Genomic DNA, 16,910 nt, shown 5'->3' with positions numbered 1-16,910 from the left:
CTTCAGTGTTTACAAACTGCCCAATAACAAAAGGTTCTCAGGGTGTTTTACATGGGAAGAAAAACGAAGCCATAAAATATGAAAATGCAATAAGGAAAATAATCTAACATGCAATAAAACTAGCAACAGAGAATGATCTTTGCACAACAGATCCAAAGAGCACTAAAAATATTTAAGAACAAAAATCCTGGGGAAATAAAAAGGCCACAATGTAAGACAGGCCATGAAATTGTGAAGCTTGGCACCTGTTTTGTTGCTGTTTCTTAACCTTGCATATCAAGGATTAGGGGCATGATCCAAATCTCCCCTTCTTAGATATACCAAAAGGGCACAGAGAACACATCTGTGGGGGATAGGAAAAGTAGCTGGGGATGGAGGCAGGGGAAATAATCCTGCCCAGGAAGGTTCCTTCCCCTCACCTCCAATTTATCCCAGAGTTTACAGTCATACACAACTCCCTATAAGGCTGATCAACACAGCTGGTCTCAGACAAGAAAAAGGGGGAAATGCCTGCATTGACCATTCCCTTTCATTTTCTGCATTCTATCATGGCTTTTGCCTGATCTTTGGAGGTAAAGTCATTGAATCTGGATTACGTCCGTAGTTTAAGGTTGATCCGCTCCAGTAGTTTAAAAAAATAATAATTTAAAGTATTTCATTAAAAGATTCCAGAGTAGTGTACAAAAGTATAAATAAAAACTAATTTGGTCATAATATATAATTACTTTTTAAATAAATAAAAAATCAGCAAAAGATGAAAGCAAATAAAATGTGATACCGGCAAAGACAGAATGGCTTGCTAAATTAATAAGAGTATCATAATTTGACCAAGTTAATGGGAAACATTGGAGGGGTTTCAAACGACAGGATAGAGAAGGAATGGAAGGTCTTTAAAGGTTATATACAAAATTATATTGAAAAACCAGAACTATCAGAATGAAACAAGTTCCGTGATCAAAATAGGTAAAAAGAAAAAAGAAGGAATTTAAAACATTAAATTATGAATACTAAAACACTAAATAACAATTAGAGCAATTAGAGCAATGAGTTATAGAAAGATAAAAAGTAAATAAAATTAACAGTAAGCAAGAAGAAATATTGGAAGTTAAAAGATATTACAGCTGAGATGATTGGAAGTCTAACACAGGGTGAGGTGACAGATGGTGGAGGTGAGGGGTGGGGTGGGACAAGGAAAATGCACAATATTGATTACAGTTATGTATGAATATTTTTATCCAATGTATAAAAGAATGTAAGAATGCGTATTTACAAATGTATATTTTATTGGTGAATTTTTTCAATAAAATTTAAAAAAACAAATAAAAATAGAAAGCAAATAAAATGTTTCAAAACAAAAGCGCAAAAACAGACAAAAATAATCTAAAAGCAACAGTCTTTTTACATTACTCCTGACACTGTTCATCTGCTTTTAGTTTATTGTATTACTTTCACTTGATTCTTTTCTGAGGCTTGATCTGTAGACGTACATCAGAATGCACATCCGGCTGGGGAGGAGGTGGTGGGAGAAGCAGCCACCATCTCAAGCCAATAGCCATGCTGTGCGGGGCTCATGGAAGTTGTAGCCCAAATCTGGAGGACCCCAGGTTGAAGAAGACTGCCTGGGAGGATCCTTTCTTCCATAAACTGAATCCAGAGTTCTAGCAGCTCTTACTTTCTGCTTTCTGTGACCTGTAAATCCTCTGTTCACTGCCTGAAGCTCTAGGGCAAGTTTTCAAGCAATGGCAAAACAATGCCCCTCTATCAGATTTTGCCCCCTTTCCCATTCTTGTAACCTTTTTGATCATCACCCATGTCTCTCACCTTTTTATGCCAAAACACACCACAAACCTCCAAAGAAACAAGAAATAAGAAAGGATGTTGTCAATAATTCTTTCAAGTCACATAGCAAATACATTTAGAGTTGCCTTCCCCAGAATCTGGAATTACACAGAAGGCAAATGCGTAGCCTCAGGAAATGAGTGTCTGAGGGCAAAATCTCTCATTGCTCCTCAAATTGTTGCAAGGGAAAGAATTTACTATCAAGGGTACTGATGTGTGATCAATGTACAATAGTGATTACAGCCGGAGAAAGGCCATGTCCATAACTTTAGAACTTGTAAAGGTAAAGGTAAAGGTACCCCTGACCGTAAGGTCCAGTCGCAGACGACTCTGGGGTTGCGTGCTCATCTCACTCTATAGGCCGAGGGAGCTGGTGTTTGTCTACAGACAGCTTCCGGGTCATGTGGCCAGCATGACTAAGCCACTTCTGGCAAACCAGAGCAGCGCACGGAAACACTGTTTACCTTCCCGCCGGAGCAATACCTATTTATCTACTTGCACTGCGTGCTTCCAAACTGCTAGGTTGGCAGGAGCAGGGACAGAGCAATGGGAGCTCACACCGTTGCAGGGATTCGAACCTCCGACCTTCCGATTGGCAAGCCCTAGGCTCTGTGGTTTAGACCACAGCGCCACCCACGTCCCTTTAGAACTTGTAGTAGTAGGCAAAAAGAGAAAGGAGGACACAATGAGAGTAGGAGATACAAATTAAGGGGCCCTCAAAATAGAGAGATTTAAGAGGAAGAAAAAATCCAGTTTTACAGTGGCCAACCCACAGTAAAGACACACAAATGAGGGAACAAAAAGGTATAGGGTGACATTCTCCTAAGAATGTCTGTATACTGAACTGAATACAGGGGGTTGTTTTAGGCTGGTTAGAAGCGGAAAAAGCTGTGTTCAAAGCAGCCCAAACTGGTTCATCAGGCTCCTTCTAACTGCCAAAGACCAGAAAGTTCAGATCTCTGATAGGGATGCAAGCCCTCAGTCACAGCAAAACATGACATGATATAAATGACACAGTCTCTCAAATAAAAGCTAAGCTAGCACCAAAGCAGGACAGAATCCGCTGAAAACCATACTATTCTCCCCCCTTAATGAATGCCCTTCTTGCACATCTATCTATTATTCCTCTTCTATATTCAATTCCATCTAAGTCTCTTCCTCCTCACAGTGTAACACCAACGTGTATCACAGTGCCTGCCCCGCACAATTTTCACTTCCCAAAGCCATCTTACGGCTTTTTCCACCTTCATCTTCACACCATCTCATATTCGGTGGAGGTGGGTGGGAAGAAACTTTTATAATTTTTCTTTTGGCTAGAAGTCATGTTTCCCATTAAGGAACTAAATGTGTCAACGTCCTTGACCCATTCACATGCCCCATTCACAGTGTGGTGGGGCATCATCTGTACAGTAAAGTGAACACATGGGGGAAAGGGATGCAGGGCAAAAATCCATTTAAAATGAAGGGGAGGGAGGAAACAGGATTTTGCTTCCCCTTCCCAGAGTGCCTTTCTTCATGCAAAACAGTCATCTCCAATCTGGTGCCCTCCAGATGTTGTTGGACCACACAACTCTAGTCATCCCTGACCATTGGCCTTGATGGCTTGGGCTGATGGGAACTGTAGTCTAAAACGTCTGGAGGGAATCAGGTTGATGAAAGCTAATGTAAAGAATAAATTCACCTCCCACACTTTACATGGGGCAGACATGTGGATAAAATTCTAAACAAAATAAATAGCATATTCTATCACTAATACCAGAGTAAAATTATATTGACTTAAAGAAACTTTTTAAAATGACTTAGTTGCATTAAACCTAAATTGGAGATAGATGATAGATAGATATTGCTGAATGTCATTCTACAATAAATCAGCTTTATTAGCTGCCACAAGCCCAAAAGGGACAGAGGAAGAAAATCCTATGTTCTTAAAGGGCCATAATTATTGCAAATTTATTTGGGTAATTGATAGTTGAGGACATTTCCTCTTTTTAAGAACACAGACCTCTTAAGAGGCAGCATGCCTGCAATTTGTGAAGACAAATCCTCCAAAAGGGGAGAAAAATTCCTCATATACATGAACATTTGTTCCTTCTAGTACAAAACAAAAGCTCTAGGAATGGGACATGAGTTCAGATACAGCAGGCAAATAAAACACATACAAAATGAGAAAACGACTGCACAGCTCCCTTTAGCTGGCTGTTTTGCAGGTACAAACATTATCCACTTCTTTGTGAATGAACGTGCAGTTCCCCCAGCTACGCAACTGCACCATGCTCAGGCACAGGGGCTTAAAAAACTACAGGCAGATTATATGCAGATAAGCACTTCATTGCAACACTTCATTCTACTGCAGGAACAGGCATGCTGCTGTAACCCCACAAGGATTGCAAGGACCAATTCAGGCTGGTTTAACTGAAATCTGCCTACACAACACTTTATCACAATGTATCACACCCCAGAGATTACTACACATCATCATCACAGGTGATCCTAAAGGCATTAATGCTTGTTTAGCAGCTTTTCGTACACAAGAAATGGTTTTGTAATGTGGAAAAGTGGCTTTAAAACCACTAGACTTCAAGTGCCTCTAGGCCCAAAGGACAAAGGCAGTTATTCTTCCTACGTACAATTCAGAAGAATCAAGAAGGAATTCTGAGCTACTGCTGGACTCAGCATAAAGGGGAATGTTTTCATTGAGAGAGACATGCTCATCCCAGGAAAAAGTGTGAAAACTTAAGGGCTGTGAGTAGGCCGTTTGTCTGGGCAACCGAGTCGGCAAGGGGTGGTGGCTTAGAACATGAATCCAAGAGACATTCTATATGAGTAAACATTCACTATTGTGGATTAAGAAGCATTGCTGTTTTTTAAGCAGTCACTCTTATTTCCCAGAGAGCCTTTTAGTCTCTAACCAAAAAAAAGAGCAAGAGACACAACAGGGCAGTTTACGTATGATGCAACTGGACCAGGGAGACGTGCGACGGGAATTTCTAACCTGTGTGCACCACTACACTGCTTGCTCGCATTAAATTATAATTTGTTTTAACTACATAAAGGCCATGCTTTATGAACGCTCACTGTGCCAAAATTCACTTACTTGAATGCAACAAATCAGTACCCAACCCTTGCTATACACACTGCAGATTCCATGAGTAGGAACGCATTAGAAATTTCCCCATAGAAACCAATGGAAATCGTCAATTCATTATGCAAACGAAAACTGCTGACTCGTCATGCAAACGCTCACCTAGTGAATGATTTCCAGGGATTGCATTGTGTTCGTAAAGTGGGACCTGTGTGTATAGTTTATTATGATGCTCAAACCAGTGCACTATAATGATTAATCTCTGGTATTAAACTGTGAGATTGACAGAGCCACTTTCTGAACTGCTTGCTTCTGTCAATATGTCATATTGCTCATGCCAGTGGGATGCTAACTGTCACATGCCAGGGCCCATGTCACTGTATACTTCATTTCCAAACATGGGCACCTTGGCAGAGTTACACAATGCATTGATCTGGAAGGCATTTGGCAGCTGACAGATGCAAGTTACTCTACAACAGAAATGGGCCGTTGGCGCAAATGATTCCCTGCTTCGAAAAAAATATTTTAGGAATAGGCTCCCCCCCCAAAAAAACCCCATAAAGTAGTACCTAAACTACTCGGTATCAGTTGTGAAACCTCAAGTATATTTAGGGCTCTCCAGCAATGCTGATTTATACCACCTTCTTAATGGACAGTTATACAGTTCCTTCAGAACAGGAAGGGAATGTAACTGTAGTTCAGTGGTAGAGCACATGCTCTGCATGCAGAAGTAAAATAGGGATCTGTATGCTCCTTTCCTGTCACCTTAATCAGTTTGGAGGGTCTCACTACAACTAGCACTTATCACGTATAACAGTTCTGGAATTTGTCCTCCTAACCACAGAGTAGATACGTTATGTGAAGCAGTAACTCAAGTACTGTAATGGTCTTCTCCTAACCCATATGATACATATGAACAGCTACAGTATGGTGAAAGCAGCAATCTAAATTTTACAGGAGCAAAGGGAGGAAAGGGAGCAGACAGTGACATTCTAATGTAAAATGGCCTGTCACCACTAAATATTTGGTAGAACATCTCATCTTCTGTCAAGTGACTCTTCTATGCCATTTCATATTGTTTCCTTAATGATTCAGCATTACTAAGTTCTAGGGATGTGATTCTGTCTGCATCAGCAAGGATATACAGGGCTAATGAACCCAACTAGAGGAGTAAGTAAACTTGGGGTTCCCCTACACAGTTAAAGGAAACAGGTGTGCAACAGGAAAGCAATAATAGGCATCTAATTACAGGCTTGGCAGGATCAACTCAATGTGTATACTGATACATGCAACAGGCTCACTAGCAATGATGGTGTGAAATTGCATTACTCAGCCAATAATATTTAACCTTGCAAAGAAGGAAGGAGACAAGGTCCCAAGAGAAGAGGGTGTCAGTCCCAAGCCATGCAATCTGCTGACAAAGGCTGGGGACAAAAAAGGACTCTGACTGTCACTTTCTAGCTATAAACAGCAATATGGCTTTTGTTACACATCCTTCTACCTTGAGTTTTATTTCCTGGAAGGAACTTATTTGCTTTCACCCCAGCATCCAGTACCCCAACTCTGAAATAAAAATACTTTCCAAAAGCCACCCAACATGGCATGATTCAGAAGGGTTTCCCAGGTCTGAGACCAATATACTGCCTGGGCATCCATGCTGGCTCTTCCAGTTATCTTATTGGCCATTCAGTACAAAATCACAGCAAGCTTTTGTGTTACAAACCTGATGAATTATGGTAATGACCTCTAGGGGGAAAATCATACTGTTTAAATCAATGAGCAAAAAGGAACCGAGCAGAGATTTGCAAAGGCAAATGCACACATGGATACTTACTAATTGCTCCTGTAAAGGTTGGCTGCGTAAGGTCTTTTGGCACCTTCCTGTAGATGTCAAGCCTGGAAAAACACACATACAAAAATGCTATAAAACAGGTGGAGCATTTCACTATACATAGTCAACAGAGCTGAATGATGCTTAGAATTTTTCCATTAAGTTTTCCAACAACATCATTTTTCATTTTACACCAGAGTGCAAAAAACATCTTTTCACTCAGTTATGTAAGTGAACCAGTTTGGGATTACTACTAGCTAAAGTTTGATGGGAAGGAAACTGAGGGAGGGAGAGGGAGAAATCCTATTATTTTCCCTATGTCTCACTCTCAATCCTGACTAAATGGAGGAGACCTGACAATCAATCCCTCTTCCAAGACAGCTCTGGTCTATAGGCTGTGTAATAATCTACCACCACCCACCCAGGCAACCCCTATGAAATGTAAGTGTAGCTCTTTGGTTGCTTCTAGGAAGAGTTTCAAGCTGAACTGGTAGTAAGTGGGTGCTATTATCCTCTACAGTTTTAAATGGGCCTTGTATATTTTCTTGTTCTGCTGTTTTTAGCAGTATTTTATCCATTGCAAGCCACAGAAATTGATCTATAAACATTGTAAGTAACAGTATGGCAGTGGAATGGACAGCTGGAGATAGCTTACTCAATTCATGTTGGTTCCAAACACAAGATCCCATTTTTAGGTATCAAAAGAGAGCCCTGCATTTGAAAGCACTTTGCTGTGAAGCGTTCAATCAGGTTGGAAAAAAGAATCACTTTCAGCCTTCTAGCATGACACAATTGTATGCGTGTGTGGTTCCTTACAAACAGATCACACACACACACACCAGAGAGACACGAGGACTTTACCACCTCAACAAAGCCTGTAGCATCTGACATTTTCAGAGCTATACATATTTTACAGCCTGATTCATCTTTCCCCTCATTTATAATATTCCTGAACAAAATGGGCCATTTATGGACCCGCAGCTTCCCTGGGAACATCTGGAAAGCACTGTTTACATTCTTTCCACACAGACCACAGCAACAGCAGCATATGATAAAGAGCCCCATAGCAGCTCATGACATCATGGCCTCACAGGCAGAGGAAATAGCTAAACTTCCTGCTCACAGCCCATTAAAACCTCAGCACTGGCGTCGTCTCACTGAAATGACAATAATGCCTTGGCAAACTTGGCAAGGAAGCCAGGAGGAGAAAGAGAGGGGCTTTGGCATGTAACTAAATAATTGGAAACAGGAAATAGCTCCAGGCTGAAGGCTGTAAAAATAACACTATGTGGATACTATAAAAGGAAGTGTGTTTTTGGAGGGAGAGACAGCCCACTGCAAGATTTTAAAATGTGTTGTCAACATTTCGGGGTTGGGGTGGTTTAATGAGAAGGATGATGTCTTCTCTGGAAATAAGGAAGTTTCTTCTTTTTATTTAAATCGTTTTAAATGACTACCATCTGTGGAATGTCTCTGGCAGGGCAGTGGAGGGGAGAACAGATTTAAGGGGGGGAAGACATTATGTAACATGTATTAACAGAATTCATATATTTATAAAGGATTTTTTTTTTTTTAAAGTAATTAAGTTGACCAGTGGTCTATCTACTTATCTCCACAAGACGCTACTGTACTATTTGGGGCCTATCCACTTTGACATGGCAAGTGTGGCAAGCTAGAAACACCTACCAGCTATAAAGCAATATATTTATCCTTTTCTTGCACCCTTTTCAGTACAACTGCATTATAAACAGTAGTGTTACCATTAGACATTATTTGTTCTGGGGAAAGTGCTCTTCAATTTCCTCTGCATATGACCCCAGGGAGCACCTAAAACCCACTAGAGCAGGAGTGTCTAACCTGTGGCCCTCCTGATGCTGTGAACTCCAAATCCCATAGTCCCTGCTAGTCAGCTATGCTGCCTACAACTGACAGGAGCCGGAGTCCAACCACACCTGAAGTGCCACAGGTTAGACTCCCCTGCATTATGAAGAAAAAACAGAATGGTGCCATAGACTGTTTGTGCTGGAAGCTCACCACTTGGGAGGAAAACCAGCATTGATATTGAGAAAGAACTGACACCGTGCGGAGGGGCAAATCTGGTGACAATCAGAAGTGTGCATGCACACGAAAGCTCATACCAAGAACAAACTCAGTTGGTCTCTAAGGTGCTACTGGAAAGAATTTTCTATTTTGTTTCGACTATGGCAGACCAACACGGCTACCCACCTGTAACTTTTCTAAGACTAATACCCTCATTACTATTCTAACCTAGTGCAACTCTCAAACTTTGCACCAAGGAATACTCATCTGCCCCAAGAAATAAATTCGTGAAATAATTTTGCTGGATGTTAGGAACTCAAAGCAGCCATTCACAGCGGACAGTGCCTGCTGGGAGTCTGCATGACTCATTGCTCTGGCCTTGCCTCCTTCTAATTAGCCTCCACAGAGACCAGGCAACTCTACTGAGTCCCACTATCTGCCTGATCACATCAGATCACGACAGAACTCTCCAATGGAGGCTGCTTTATGCATTGCTGCATGCGTTACTGCTCTGGCGCTGCCACCTTCCAATCAGAAAAAAAACTGCCCAGGACAGTGGCTCAGGCAGAAACAAAGGCAATTGATTCCTCTGAAATCAAGTATATCTTAATCTTAAAATCTACCATTGGCAAGTGCAACAAAAGGTGGCATTGTTGAAAGCTCCTATTCATGGTTCTAGCCATCCAGATATGCCCTTTTTCCAGGATATGCCATTCCCTTCTGCTTCGACCAGCTTTCAGTTCCCTCACCCCTCCAACAGTCAGCCTACTGAGTCCACTTTTTTATCCTTTATGGGTTCCCACCCCCAACCTATAGGGGTTTTTTGTACTTCTGCAAACCTTGGGGTAAGGTCTGTGCTTGGGCTGCTAGCAAACACCTCAGCTTGCTAAATTTGGTAGAATGCTGCAGTGCAATCAGCAACACACCTCTCAAAGATGTACATGGCCTCCACCTCTTAAGGAAAGTGGTAGCATGATGCATAACCCGCTCACTAGGGCATACCTCCACCACAGAGGTAGGAGAGCAACAGAGGCATGGGTAGCAGCTTTCAGAAACGAAAGGGGCACAGGTTTGTGAGTATGCCACACAGTCTAAGCATTCTGAGCACAGCCTGGCACTTAATTGCCTCTCAGGGTCGTTTTTCTCTCCATACACAAGTGAATCATTCTGGTGGTGAGTCACTGAAGAGAAATGAAATTCCTTAGCCACCTACACTCCACAAGTTCTCAAACAAAGCTGAGGTGTGTGTACAGGGGGGTGTGCAGGAATGGAGACGGGGGGGATTTAACAGATAAATTTACAAAAATGTGCAGTTGTTCGCTGAACTACAGGAGAGGGAAAGTTTTCACTGCAGTATATTCTGTCTATTAGTTCGAACCACAGGTTTCCTCTACCCACAACCTCAATCACACTGTGTTATATTGCACAAAACACTCGTAGAAATGAGAGACACTTCAGGTATAAGCAAAATATTGTTAAACACAGAAACCAAACAGATGAAAAAGGTGAACAAAGAACAAGTTGAATCTACAGCTATTATTTTTTAAACAACCAGGGATAAGAACTGGATGTTTGGATTTGTTCTTTTGTTATTCTTTTTGCATGGAGTGGACGGGCATTAGAAGAAAGCCCCCATTTGTAAGAAAGGAAGCCTTTCTTCCAGTGCAGATAGCAGGTGTAGAGGCCCAGATCCAGATCAGAATCACAGCAGCAAGCAAAGGGTTAACACCCCCCCTACTCCCCAGAGTCCTGATATGGTTCATGAGCCTCCCAAGTCTGCTATATACTTTTTAAAGCTATTTAAACAATTGTGTGAATGGCACCTCATCAAGTTTGGCCCTTACAGTATGTAAGAGATGGAATATACCAGGGGTAGGTGATCTAAGGCCCGTGGGCCGGATGCGGCCCAATCGCCTTCTCAATCCAGCCCGCGGACGGTCTGGGAATCAGCGTGTTTTTACATGAGTAGAGTGTGTGCTTTTATTTAAAATGCATCTCTGGGTTATTTGTGGGGCATAGGAATTCGTTCATTTTTGCTCCCCAAAATATAGTCCGGCCCACTGCATGGTCTGAGGGACGGTGGACCGGCCCTTTACAACAGTGTTTTTCAACCTTTTTTGGGCAAAGGCACACTTGTTTCATGAAAAAAATCACGAGGCACACCACCATTAGAAAATGTTAAAAAAATTAACTCTGTGCCTATATTGACTATATATAAAGTAATTTTTCAATTTTTCCCACGGCACACCAGGCAACATCTCGCGGCACACTAGTGTGCCGCGGAACAGTGGTTGAAAAACACTGCTTTACAACATGCCCACTTAGGGCTAGTTCTCACATGCTACGGATGAGGAGATAAGCACTATGTCTGGGCAGTAGGAGGTGGGGGAACCAATCAGTCCAATTCTCTTCGCAGGATTACATGCTCCCCCACAGAAAAAACAACAGCAAACTATCCAACAGAGAACATAGTCATGTCAGGGAGATGGCAAGGCTTGAAGCCTTCTCCCTGACAGTTTTCTACCATGTGCAACAAACCAATTTCCACTGCACTGCATTCATGCAGCCCACGCCTGCTATTTTCAAGAAGCAGGACAGCAACAAATGACCCATTGAGTTTTCATGCAGTTGATTTAAGGGGGGGGCACAGCTGGGGGTTTGGGGGGGGGGGAGTTAAGTACCTGCAAGCTTTGGGATTATCCCAAATCTGCTGACACCTCTGTTGTTTATAGGTGGTGGGAGGCATATTAGCATGGGAAGGCAGGAGGCTTCAGTTATGTTTAACAGTCTTGAAAATAGTTGCACACACCATCACTTTGGAGACTGACTGCAAGTTAAGTCAATAAATCAGTTATGCAGCAGCATAGTCCACACATCAGTAGAATCGCCAATCGGTTCCAAGCTGAAAACACCAGGAATATTCAACCTACCTAAGCCAAATTAGACAATGGATATATTTTTATATGTGACTATACAGACCACATCCTAACAAAGAAGCCCTGTTAAGAGAGTATGGTTGCCTGGCACCAGCAGAAGTAGATCGCTGCAGTCTGCAGGAGAATTTCTCCTGCAACTTCCAAAGGTTTCAAAAGCCTCTTCTGCGGTATCTCACAGCAGGGCTTTTTAGTGCGGCTGCCCCTGTTCTGTGAAACAACACTCCTGTCAAGATATGATGGAAGCCCACTATCTGCCGTTTCCAGAAACAGCTGAAGGCATTTTTGTTCAGAAAGGCTTTGCCAGCTGGATAAATGGATCTTTACCTCGTGCCCACTTGTTAGGGTTGTAGACTTGTTTTAAATGTGTCTGTGTTTGTGTTTTGAATCACTTTATATGTAGCTAACCTTCAGACAGTGGTTTAGGAAGTAAATAATTAAGTAATTAAATAACGGGCAAGCATGGCACTATGAGAGAATGAAGCAGAACTTTATATAAGTGTACAACATCAAGTCTGAAACTAATTCAAAACATTCCGTTCAGGAAATCTATTCAAATTTGGGAGCAAATACACTGAACCAGTTATTTACAGGAACCATTGGATGGAACCAGAAGAGAAATACCAATGCTAATGCATTTGAAGGTCATTGCAATCTGATCCAACAATAATTTTTCAATCCTAGCCTCTGGCCTCAAATATACAGTGGTACCTTGGTTTGCATACGTCTTGGTTTGCATACGTTTTGGATTACAACACACATCAAACACAGAAGCGCATGTGCTGGTTTGCAACCTTTTTTTTGGATTACAACCCCCCCCCCTTTTTTTAATTATGAACAATTTTTTTTTGGAGGCCCCATTGGCAAAAGCGCACCTTGGGTTACAACCTGTTTTGGTTTACAAACGAACCTTCGGAACGGATTATGGTTGTAAACCAAGGTACCACTGTACTGGCTAAAAGAGGGATTGCCCCGCCTTCTGGCAATTTTTATTACTTAAGGATATTTCATTCACAGGGAGCTGAGAAGTAGAGAAATAGGACTGCTACATTTTCTGAAAAGGCTCACAAAAGACTACCTTTTTCCACACTGCAAATCCAGTTATGTACCTAGAAAGCAAAATACTGGTGCCCAATATTCTGGGTGTCAATGCACAGTTTAAACTACCGTACATACTCCAGAATGCCCAGTAAAGCCACACTAGGAGATTGTTTTGGCCAAAGGATGGGTGGCGTGTGTGGGGAGGAGGGAGAATATGCACAAACAAGGGGCATACTTTGGTCAACAAAACATCTGAACTGGTTCAGTTTAGGCCCATGTCCACATGACAAATGGAGCTATGTTAACCACAACTGGGTTAAAAAAAAAAGCTGCCCGGGACAACATTAAACGTGTATGTAATCTCGGGTGAGCTCCCGTTACTCGGTCCCAGCTCCTGCCCACCTAGCAATTCGAAAGCATGTCAAAGTGCAAGTAGATAAATAGGGACTGCTCCGGCGGGAAGGTAAACGGCGTTTCTGTGCGCTGCTCTGGTTCGCCAGAAGTGGCTTTGTCATGCTGGCCACATGACCCAGAAGCTGTATGCCAGCTCCCTTGGCCAGTAACGCGAGATGAGCGCCACAACCCCAGAATCGGACAAGACTGGACCTAACGGTCAGGGGTCCCTTTACCTTTAATCTCATCTCACAGAAGATTACACTACATGATGCCTGAAAGAAGACTGGTTTTTAATTTAAAGATGCTTAATTAAAATAAACCACACACAATTGAAGATATTCAATTGAATGAATAGGAGTCAACGAGAGACCCCCAACTCTCTGAATCAGATTTTGGGGATATGCAGGGGGCTGCAAGGGGAGGAAAAGAAGGATAAGTCTGCTTCTACAAGCAGACCGACATGGTTGAATGTCACTCTGAAAAGTGTTTTTTTTGTTTAAAAATCTGACAAGTGTTCACAAACAAAATAATTTGAGTTTAACACTGCTTGGTGAATAGTCAATATAACTACTATACATAGTTATTATACATATGTTTATCCTTTAACATAATCACAACTACCTGAATTTATTGCATTTCACTTTGCCTCTAACATATTTATTTCCCAGCACCAGGGACAGGAAAGCTGTGGCTCTCCAGACTATAACTGCCGTCATCCTGGACCGTGGGCCATGCTGGCTAGGGCTGATGGGAGTTGGGAGCCCGAGAGATTCTCCACCCCTGCATCTGATAACATTCCACATTTCTGATGAAGTGGCTCTAATCCACAAAAATGTCACAAGACTTTTATGATGCACTGTTATTAATGATAAATTCTCTCATCCTTTAGCAACTGATATGGTTCTCTCTCTCTCTCTCTCTCTCTCTCTCTCACACACACACACACACACACACACACAACACCCCTCGTTACAGAAGAAAATACAACTTTGCCAACTCCTGAATAAAAAATAGGAACTGAGTCACTCTGTTATTAGCTCTGTGGATACCTTTCTGCAGTGCACCTGCTCTCAACATAATGTAGTGTGGGTTGACATGGAGGAGGTTTGATATGGATGAATGGGTGAATGGCCCTGCATTGTGCCATATGTTGGGGGGGGGGCTGCCTATTGAACATTGTCAATTCTGAGCCTCTGGTTCTATTAAAAGATCCTTTCAAACACAGTAAATTATGCCCTTCAGTGATTTTTAGCTTATTAAGCAAGCTAAAACTGAAGCTAAGCATTCATTTTTCACAATATATAAGGCCAACCAGTTGAAGACACTGGAAAATGAAGTTAAAATAGCAAGATGCATAAAAAGGGCATTCTCTGTAGCAATATGATGGTATAGGAATAGGAAGGACTGGATATAGAGAACTTCTTGTTGCTATTTTTTTAATAGCAGTTCCTAAAAGGCTATTCTACTACAGTACAAAATAAATAAATAAATTTTTGACCTTTCAGCTTCATTATCTATATTAGCTCATCATGTAACAATGCTTTTGGAAAGAATATTGCAAACTTCCTTCCTCCAATGTCAATATCTTTAGTTATGAAAACTAATGAAAGTTCTCATGATATATCTGAGAATATACGCAGGAAAGGCCAATGCTTCTACAAATTCAATCTCACAGCTATTTTCTTTACCCAACACACAAATCCAGGGGTGGAAAATGAAGGGAAGCAGGAGAGAATCCATACAGGGAAGTCAAGACTGTAGTACATGGTGCATGCACAAATCCATACACTTAGTTCACAAAATAAGGGATTCTGATCTGGGAATTCGCACCATTTAACCTGCAGATCTATCCCCCATCCCAAAATCCCAAATATAGGACTCTTGTTATTCCATGATCCAGTTATAGGACTCTGCACATATTCAAGGGAATTCACTGTTTTCCAATTTATTCTGATGAAACAGGGGTATAGAACTGGATCCAGCCAACAGCATTGTCAATCACACAATGATACAACAATGCCAGGTGACTCATTTTCCTTTAGCTACATAGTTTGAAATCAAACTGTTGTGGTCAAAGGCACAACTCTTTGCAAGCACCAATGATCAGATCATTATCTGTACTTGCAAAGCACCAGGGAGCACCCAAAAGGCACCATCAGCAAAGAAGGCCTGCTTGCACAGGAACAATATGGAACTCATTTTAAGCTCCTAGTTGTTCCTTTGGAGCCATATCCTTACCTGCCTTGCACCTGACACCACATATGTCAGGTGCAGGGCAAGTGCTAGTGTGGCCAATGGAATAGGAGGTTCCTCACCCCTGAGCTAAGCCACAGCACTGAAAACAGGTTCCAGGGCTAAGCAAATTAAACCCACCCAACCCTTCAATACCTTTTAGGAAAGGACAACATTTAATCACACCCATCAAGCATGTTGAGAAGCGTATTATTTAATAACGAACGAGTTCCAACCTTTCCTTGGGTCACTGCTCTGAAACAATGACCTCAGGATAATTTATCTTTGCTTCTTTAATACTGCTAGGTCACAGGCACTCAAATCCTAAACAGTTAGAACAGCCAGAAACAATACCATGTACCACGGGCCTGGCAAGAGCACCATGTTCTGTCACAGAGATGGCCAGATTACTCAAGCTTAAAATAAAACCATAAAAGGTTCCTTCATACCCAGTTGCTCTCCTATGCACTCTACAGAAGGGAACATCAATCAACCCCATGGTGGTTGCTAGCACTCTTACTGGATGGATTTGCAAGGTAGCAAAGCCATGGTTAAATTTGCCCTGCCATGCAGCTAGATGCACCAAACAAACAGCTCTGTATGTAGTTGCATGCATGATCTGTAAATGTACCTGTAGTCCTAAGTGGCAGCTACCAAGCTTGGAACATCCCTTTGAATGACTTGGATCAGAGACGTGGTTTTTTCTAGAGGCTGCAGGTGCCAATCCCAAATGAGAAAAGACTGACTAGATGTGCAACACCTATGCACCTCTCTAGGAGACGTGCTGCTGTCAACTCTACCCACATTGCTGTTCAATGATTCTATCGTTCTGTGCAGCCACTCAAGAGTCTGTGCTGTCACTTGGTCCTATCATCTGCCAGAGCTTCCCACTCACTGGATATCAAAGTATCTTAAATTATGTTTACAAAGGTATCCATATTGGATCTCATGCCCTTTTCCAAGCTAGTGTGCCCTCTCTGTTGAGAAGAGCCAGGAAGCTTGATAGGCTGGACTTAGCACAGGTAATGTTCACCTATAGTGAACCTATAGTGCCAGGAAATGCCAAGGATGCAGAATGAAAAGTGATGGTGCGGAGTATTGGCAATGACCAACTAAAAGCTGCTTGTTAATACCACAATATAGCAGGGACAGGAGAGCAGACCCTTGGAAGAGCAACACCTTTGTCTTAACTCACTGATAATCCAACATTATTGCAAGAATTGAATGGTCCTCCCTGAGCTGCCATCAGATATATTTTTCAGGCTCCCATTAGACAGCCTACTGAATAGCCTCTTAAAAGTCCAATACCTTATATTGATTGCTTCTGAGGTTGCGCTTTGACCTCACTGCAGACACAGGAATGGTCACTTGGCTCATGAGGTCATATTAGTCATAGGCCAATGAGGTTATTCTCTTCCCACCACCACTGAACTCTTCTTATGGGCGGGGGGACAGGGCACAGCCAAGTCCATCAATCCTCTCTAGGAAGTGAGATGAGTTACAGGCAACACCAACT

At 42.1% G+C, this 16,910-nt stretch overlaps 1 protein-coding gene across 2 annotated transcripts in view; it reads right to left on the bottom strand.

The window, feature by feature from the left end:
- The window catches only part of ERGIC1 (endoplasmic reticulum-golgi intermediate compartment 1), a 74,065-nt gene that overhangs the window by 43,611 nt on the left and 13,544 nt on the right, over positions 1-16,910 (bottom strand). For both annotated transcript variants that reach the window (XM_033139951.1, XM_033139950.1), the window contains exon 2: positions 6,756-6,817. In XM_033139951.1, the coding sequence (XP_032995842.1) occupies positions 6,756-6,817 (62 nt within the window). The remainder of the gene's footprint in view (positions 1-6,755; positions 6,818-16,910) is intronic.

The sequence above is a fragment of the Lacerta agilis genome, chromosome 2 (assembly GCF_009819535.1).
Source record: "Lacerta agilis isolate rLacAgi1 chromosome 2, rLacAgi1.pri, whole genome shotgun sequence".
NCBI classification, from domain to species: domain Eukaryota; kingdom Metazoa; phylum Chordata; class Lepidosauria; order Squamata; family Lacertidae; genus Lacerta; species Lacerta agilis.
The sequence above is the reverse complement of the archived record's forward strand: the minus strand, read 5'-3'. Positions and strand labels throughout refer to the sequence as shown.